General features: G+C 61.8%; 1 protein-coding gene across 2 annotated transcripts; it reads right to left on the bottom strand.

The window, feature by feature from the left end:
• Window positions 1-706: 706 nt before the first annotated feature.
• Window positions 707-7,433, bottom strand: LOC130582200 (carbonic anhydrase 15-like). Of its 2 annotated transcripts, XM_057380768.1 has the most exons (8): window positions 7,353-7,433; window positions 5,821-5,856; window positions 3,681-3,851; window positions 3,315-3,475; window positions 2,562-2,654; window positions 2,216-2,282; window positions 1,870-2,033; window positions 707-1,153 (listed from the first exon to the last, which is right to left on the bottom strand). In XM_057380768.1, the coding sequence occupies exons 1-8, from the start codon at window positions 7,417-7,419 to the stop codon at window positions 935-937; spliced, it is 978 nt and encodes a 325-aa protein (XP_057236751.1). In that variant the 5' UTR covers window positions 7,420-7,433; the 3' UTR covers window positions 707-934. The 2 variants fall into 2 exon arrangements, with proteins under 2 accessions (XP_057236751.1, XP_057236750.1); XM_057380767.1 differs by lacking the exons at window positions 5,821-5,856; window positions 7,353-7,433 and having other exon boundaries at window positions 3,681-4,730.
• Between the last annotated feature and the right edge of the window lie 344 nt (window positions 7,434-7,777).

Raw genomic sequence — 7,777 nt, 5'->3', positions numbered from 1 at the left:
GGAGGATCGCAGAGACACATCCCCCCGGTGTGGGATTGGGGGCTCTGCAGCGGGGCCCCTCAGCCACCGAGAGCCTCTTGCAGCAGCGCCTTCACCCCAGAATCCTGGCACAGAGGGACACTCCGGACCCCTGCACCCACGGCTGCTGCACCCACCCCTGGCGCTGAGGGCTGCAGCCAKGCACTGGCCGTGGTTTCCTCCAAAAATGGTGAAAAACCTCAGCTTGCCCCGCTCTTCTCCCAGATAATGGCCTTTGCTCTTCACTCGTAATTCAGGAGAAGATGGGAACATGCCTGGAGCTCCAGCGCATTAATTATGAGCCACCCCACTCGCACAGCCCTGCCCCGGCAGCTGCAGATATTGCTGCCAGAAATAATGAACTCCATGGAAAGATCCCCGTGTCCTGCACAAGGGCACTGCAGGTGCTGTGCTCCYGGTGACACCCCCACCCTCCAACAGMCAGCCCCAGCCCTGAGYAAAGAGACAGAGCAGCGTCTGCAGCACAGGGACCACATGGATCCTGAGCCAGGACCGCGATTTGGCTCTCTCCTGCCTGCACCACCAGACGGGGTACATCCCTGAATGCCACCCTGAACCACCCTYCCCACAGACCCCACAGTGCCATGCTGAGCACCACCTGCCCCACATGTCGAGGGGACACAGAACCAGCAACAAAGAGGCAGCAACCCACAGCCACTGGCAAGGACCTTGGCTTTATTCCAGCCCCTACAGCATCCCCCTCCCAGCAGCTCTCCCCACCCAGCTACAGGGGCATCCCAGGACAGCTCCAGGCGTGCAGATATCCTCCTCTGCAGAGACCCAGGTTCAAAAAATCTTCGTCCAGCCAAGGTTTCGATGTGCTTTTTTTTTGTTGTTTCCCATTTCCCATGAACAAGATGCACTGCCTCTGTCTGCACTGCAGCACAGCCAGGCCTTACGGGGCTGGCAAGAAGAGGCTGAGCAGGGCCAGGAGGAGCAGGGGCCAGAGGAGATGGTGGCAGCCCTCATGCAGGGATCCACCACTGGCTGTGGCCCCCCGAGAGGCAAAGATCTTCCKGCTGCGGAGGGGCTGCGGCGGGCGGAAGTTGTTGATCATTTTTATGAGCGTGGATCCCTCGAGTGGGAAGTGGAGGGTGCTGATGAATGCCTTCAGCTGCACAGGAAGAGAGGGAGGGTGGGAAACTGCATWGCCGGGCACCCCGAGCCCCTGCCCACTGCCAGCCCTTCCTACTGCCCCGCTGCCAAGGGCACAGGACCCATGGCATGGCCCCACACTGGGGATGTCCTGCCACCACCCCCACTGCTCTCCTGAAGCCACACCCATTGGTAAGCGCAGACACAGGTCCTTACAAGGGTCAGGTATTGAGTTTTAAAGGAGCTGGTTGTGTTTTGGTGCCAACAGTGAGCACTTAAAGAGTGGTGGCTTGTGACTCCCTCAGGAAAACATATCTACTAAGATGCTTGGGCAGCAGAGGAGAACTTCATCCATCCATCCATCCATCCATCCACCCATCCATCCATCCATCCATCCATCCATCCATCCATCCATCCATCCATCCATCCGTCCATCCATCCGTCCGTCTCTCAAGAGCCTCTACTGAGCTTCCATGGACTCACTCCCATTTCTCTTTCTGAATGCCAAGGCTGGGCGGGACAGCACTTTGGATGGGATTTCTCCCCACTGGCAGGTGGCCACCTCTCCATTACTTAACCTTCATAAAATTAGTTAATTGCCAAGTTGCCGGGAGCATTATTACAGAGATGACTTTCCCTGTGCTCTTGCTCAGGGGTCAGAAAGGACAAGGAGAGAGGTCACCCTGGGGATCCAGCCTTTTGGGTGCTGGAGCGTGGGGCTGTASGTGGCAGTACCTGCTCCCGGCCAATCTCCACTGGCTCCTCGAACACAGTCCAGACCACGGCCTCGCTGCAGTCGGGGGTGGTGAGGGAGCCCTGGTAGCGGTAGTAGCCAGAGAGCCCGGCACGGGGCAGCAGAGTGCTCAGGCGGAAGGTGGAGGCCAAATCCACAGAGTCCCCTGTGGGGCAAGGCATGGGCACTCAGCCTGTCTCCTGCCAGGGATGCGGTAGGGACAGCAGGGCCACTCCCGTTTCCTTTCAACCAGATGAACCCGCAGACTGGCAGGTCCCCTGCTCAACCCCTGCCCTCCCACATCAGGATCTTCTCTTTGCAGCCTTCCCCCATGAGGAGGCAACTCACCAGCACGGGAGACGTTCCTCAGYCCTGCCACGATGGTGTTGTAGTTGGTGTTAGGGGTCTCAGAGACCTGTGCATGGGGACAATAAGTGGTTGAATTCAGGAGAGCCTGGGCAGGGCAGAGCTGGGTCATCCTGTCCTGCTAAGGAACCGCAGGCAGAGCCAGCCCTGCCCCACATTGTTGCAGACAGCAGGGAATGGTTGCACCCTTGCACAGCCAGTGGGTTCCTCAGCCTTGCTGGCCTTGACCCAGCCTTCCTGGCCCTTGCCACTCCCTCAGGACACCCACACAATGCTCCCCCGGCTGCACCACCAGCACCCAGTTTATAGGGAGCCCCTGCTGACACACCTGGAAGAAGAAGCCGAGGACAGCGAGYCCACTGGGATGCCCCTTGGCCTCTGCCAGTGTCTGGTACTTGACATTCATGTGGACGATGTGCATCTRAGGAGAGCACAGAGGAGCCAGGTGTGGACAGCTGCCCCCAGCCAACACCCCGGCAGCAGGACATTCTCCTATGGATCCTTCCTGCCAGCTTGGCGTGGCCGGACACCAGGTCAGCCCCTCCCAGGAAAACCCTCCTGGTCCCACTGGCATTTTTGTGGGGTGGCTGCTCGGAGGATCAAAGCACCCAACAAAGCGAGCATCCTTTGAAGGCTGTGCAAAAGGGGGCCAGCAGTCCCGGGGTACTCGCCAGACACAGAACATAAATTCTGCTTTCCTCTGGCAGATAATGAATATTTTAGAGGTGCAGAGCCTCTTTCATCCAGAAGGATCCCGATGTGCTTGGCACAGCATGCTCCTGCTTGCTCTCACTGTGTTCACTAGCTCAGTGTGTGGCCCCAGTGGGGCACAGAGCCCCCCAAACCTTGCTGAGTGCCTCGRATGAAGCAGCTTGGCCCATGCACAGAAAACATGCACCTCAAGTCTCACATCAGCTGCTTTTTCAGCACCCAGGCACCTGTGCAGGAGCACGGTTTAACTCACCAGTGCAGTGTYCAGTCACCCACTATGTGACAGCCTGAGGTGTCCCAGCATCACCCCTTCCCCCTCCCTCAAGGGCTTGGGTGACCCAGAATGTGATGGGAGCTGTTTCTCACGTACCTCCATGGGGAGCTGACGCCCATCGAGGGTGTGCTCAGAACCATTCCCAGCCAGGCTGCCCCAGTGGAAGTGGAGCTGGATCGCGCGGTACCTGCCGGGGAGGCCCCCACCACTGATGGTGATGTGCTCAGAGGCCGACTCACTTGCCAGGTTCAGCATCACTGCAAGGGCAGCAGGACAGGGTGAGGAGGGGGCTTAGGATGGGGAACAGCCCTGGCAGCAGCTCCTTCTTCCCCAGCTTCAACCCAGCACTAACAGAGACACACCAGGCAGGAGCTTGGTGGGATCCTGCAGCACCCGGGAGTGGCAGGSTCAGGATGGTGACTGGGGAGCTGGGACAGGGCAGGGCCCAGCTTCAGCACCCACCTGTGTGCCCGTTGTTTGTCAGCCTCCACTTGCCRGGGGGAGCCTGGTCGTAACCCTCGAAGAGGATGTCCCCGAGGCCACCATCCCGCTGCAGCCGGCGCCTGTCGATGTTCACGGGGGACTGCTTGTCACCACCGCACGTGGCTTTCAGCTCCTTCCAGTGGCTGGGCCCTGCRGAGGAGGAGCAGGGGCAGCACGGGCAGCCACCAAGCCACTGCTGCCCCCGGGGGGGACACAAGGCCACGGGTGTCTGTGTCCCCAACCAGTCCCTGCCAACCTGSCCGTGCTCTCTTGCATCCCATGGGTACTGCTCTCCTGCCTGGCTAAGTTTCCATCCTATTGATGAGCAGGGGCTTATTACAGCCTCATCCATAATTCAGCAGGATTTCCTCGAGGGGCTGGGGGCTATATTTAGCCTGGCAGCAGCGTCCACACTGATCCTGGTGAARGGCAGGCTTTTCTCCCTGCCCCTTCTGCCCGTTCCTGGGTTTTAGCATGTTTAACCTACTCACGCTGGTTCCGTCTGTCTGTGACAGGTGACAGTGCAACCTGGCCACACAACTCATCCTGGGGCAAATCCCACACAGGTTCCAGTGTGACCACACAATGCCCATCAGCAGCTCCTGGSGTGGGAGGGCACCATGGCAGGAGCTGGGTGAGCACACAGGAGTGCTGGCAGCCAACTGGACCCCCTGCAAATCCTCAGTGCTGCCCGAGGGCTGTGAGCAGGGYTCCTACAGCCGCCACCATGGCCACACCACACAACCAGCCCCTATATGTGGTTTGTCCCCATCGCCTCATCATCATTTCTTCTTGCAACAACACTTGTTGCAACCCTCAGCTGTAGGATGTAGCCAGCCACCCTGCTGGTCACTGGTCCACTGTGGCTGCCATGGCACGCCACTCTTTGTCCTGGTGCAGCCCAGGGTRGAGTGTCAGCACTGGGCACTGCCAATGTCTGGGCTCAGTCCCAGCTGGGGAACAGGAGCTCCCTCAGTGTTTCCAGCCTTGTCCTCCCAGGGCATCTCCATTCCCAGGGGAGCTCAGCACATCCCTAAGCAGGCTCTTCTCGCACAGTTATGCCTGGGCTGCCTTTGCCTACAGCCAGRGTTTGAGGAAATGTTCCCCAGCAGTGCCCCATGGTTCAGCTCTGACGTTTACCTTCCTCTCAGGCAGAAAAAACCACAGACACTTGTGGGCTGAATCCCACCTTCTGCCCTCCTGGGCTCAGCCTTTACCCTTCATGTTCTCCTCTTAATAATTCAGCCAACTTTTTTCCTGGAAGCCCTGGGAGCTGCAGCCTGGCCATGCCACCATCCCACCAGCCTGCTGGCACGGTGTAACCGGGTGTCCCCACAGATTACCCGGTGCCTTCATTAAGGGGCCATTCCGCACGGCTCGGCTRCAGGCACACAGCCGGCTCCACGCTGCTCCAGCCGCTTCCCACCGGCCCCTCTGCCCTGCCCAAACCTGTCCTCACCACCCCCCGGCAGCGCTAAACCGGGTAAGACCGAGCCCCGCTCGGCCAGGGATGAACAGAGCCCAGYCATCCACGCTCACAAGCCACAGGGCATGTAAACTCAAGAGCTATAAAACACTTGGGCCGTAACAGCTGATTAAATGCTTGATGATCTTTAATTAACCTTTTACAAGCTATTTGTAATTTTATTTGTATGTTTTGAGRCAAAGTGCCCCCAGCCACACTTCTCTCCCCAGGCAGGCGGGGCTGCCTCCTGCTCAGAGGGAGCTGTCCCTCCTCATCGGGCCCTGGGCCCCCAGTGCCCCTCACAGCTGCACTGCACTGRGTTTCTAGTACCATATTTTAAAACCCGGACTTCATTTGTTTCAGGTGGAAGGGGGAAAGCTGGTGCTGCCCCAGGAGCACCCAGACCTAGCTGAGGTGAGTGGTGGGGCTGAGTTGCTCCGAGGGGCTCAGGTGTTTGTCAGGGCTCTACAGCAGCACCCCCAGAAGTGGAGCTCCTCTAACCATTGCCACCTCGGTCTGACACTGGGGGATTTGCCCTTTTCCATGCCATGCTCCACACTGGGCCTTGCTGTTGCTGCCCAGGGTGCCCTCAGCCAGGCACTGAGGGTCTGAGCCCTGCACAGCCCCAACACCCCCAAACTTGGCACCACTCACCGCACTGGGGATCCTGTGAGTCGTAACACCACTGGCCTGCAGGAGAAAGGAGAGCTCAGGGCAGGTGATGGAGACAGGCACCCCTCCCCAAACCCACCTGCAGCCGTKCCCAGCCCCCCAACAATGAGGACATCCCTCAGTGCAGCCCGGGGTCCCGCCAACACTTGTGTTCATCACGGTTATTTTTGGCTCTGGTGTTTTCACACCCTCCCTGCCTCCCCCAGACGCTCCACAGGGAAACCTCCCTCAGTATCGCTGCTCCAAGGCAGCCAAACCTCACTGCTCGCTGTGTGCCTTCCCCAGCTCCTGTGGGGCCATCCCCCCTTGCCCATCCTGCCCCTGACCCCACGGCAGATGCCCGGCGGTGCCCAGCAGCCGCGGGCGAGCAGAAGCCGAGGGGAGCAGCGCTCCGGTGTCCCCGGTGTCCCCGCGGGCGGGCTGGCGGCAGCAGCGGGCGGTGGGCAGGCCCCAGCCCACGCTGTGGGGATGGCGCTCGGTCCCATCACTCAGGGCCACCCCAGCCAGAGCTGCCCGATCCCACCAGCGCTCGGGTGGCTGTGGGGACCACAGGCTCGATGACAACGCTGGCGCAGCAGGTGCAGGGACACCGAGGGGATGCCGAGAAAGCTGGCGCCCTGCTCCTGCTCTGCTGTCTGCACATCCATCCAGYGCCAGCCCTTCCTCCTCAGCTCCCTGTTCTGCTCCTGGCAGGAGGCACAGAGCAGCCTGGCGTTGCCCATCGCCAGCCCACGCCAAGGGTCCCACTGATGGCCGAGGGGCCATGCCAGCGGGCCGGCTGCAGGCCAGCCAAGCCACGCTCTYGTGCCAGCCACAGCCGCTCGGAGCAGCGGGACAAAGGCAGCCCTGCCCGCCTCCACCTGTGCGGCTCAGGCCCCAGCCTGCGGCACCGCATCCCAGCTMTCGCCACGGTGGTACAGGAGCCACCAGCCCCAGAGGAGAACGGGGAGCGGGACAAGTGCAAGAAGGACTCGGACAGCTCCTAGAGCAGGGATCATGGRGTCCAGGGGAAGCCGAATTCCTGGGAAATCCTGCACGCACCATCCCTCGAGCCAAGGTAACGCTGGGCACCCCCAGCCTGGCCCGGATGCAGGTGAGCACCCAGTGCCTCGGCCCGGGGCGGCAGCGCCCGTTCTCCCGGAGATCTCGTCCTCACTGGTGCTTCCCCGTGGTCCAGGTCTGTGGGGCGGATGGGCTGAAGACCAAGACCCCAATGTCTCAAGAAAGCCCTGGTCCGACYACCTTCTGTCGGCACAGACAGCCCCAGGCGGGCTGAGACCTCCCGAGCCCGGCTCGGGACATCCAGCAGCGGGGAGAGGGGTGGTGGGAGGGCAGGAGAGAGCTCCTGGGACAGATTAGGTCCGCCAGTCCCGGTTCCAAACCCCTCAGTCCGCATCACCCCTCGACACGTGGGAAGGGAATGCAATAAGCAGTGCCCCCCAAGCCCCCCAACCCCGCGCCCCCGTCCCTCCACCCGCGGGACCCCCCGGCCCCACCGCCCGGGCGCAGCTCACCTCCCGCGGCCGCTCGCACGACGAGGGGCAGTGTCAGGAAAGTTATGCCGAGCCCGGTGGGGCCCATGGCGGCGGGGGGCAGCGGGGGGACCCCCGCACYGCCCCGTCCCGTCCCGTCCCTCCGCAGTGCGCCCGGCTCGGGGCTGGAGCGGGCGGCAGCGCTGGCAGCGCCCGCAGCCCGGGAGATGCTCGGCTCCAGCCTGGGCTCTGCTCTTACATATTCATCACCCGGGCTGAGTTTTTAACTCCTCGGCTGCTAGGAGGGAGCGGGGAGAGCCCGGCCCCCGGCCAGCCCCCGCGCCCGCCGGGTCCCTGCCCGCGGTGACAAGGACAGGCGGGGAGCGGGGGCTGCCGGAGCCCACGGGCGCTGCGCTCCCCGCCCCACTCCCCGCCCGGTACCATCCCGCTCTCCATCCCCAAAGCTG

This window comes from Malurus melanocephalus, unplaced genomic scaffold, assembly GCF_030028575.1.
Source record: "Malurus melanocephalus ecotype Western Australia unplaced genomic scaffold, MMel_1.1 scaffold_470, whole genome shotgun sequence".
NCBI lineage: Eukaryota > Metazoa > Chordata > Aves > Passeriformes > Maluridae > Malurus > Malurus melanocephalus.
Note: the sequence above shows the minus strand (reverse complement) of the source record. Positions and strands in the feature narration are given on the sequence as shown.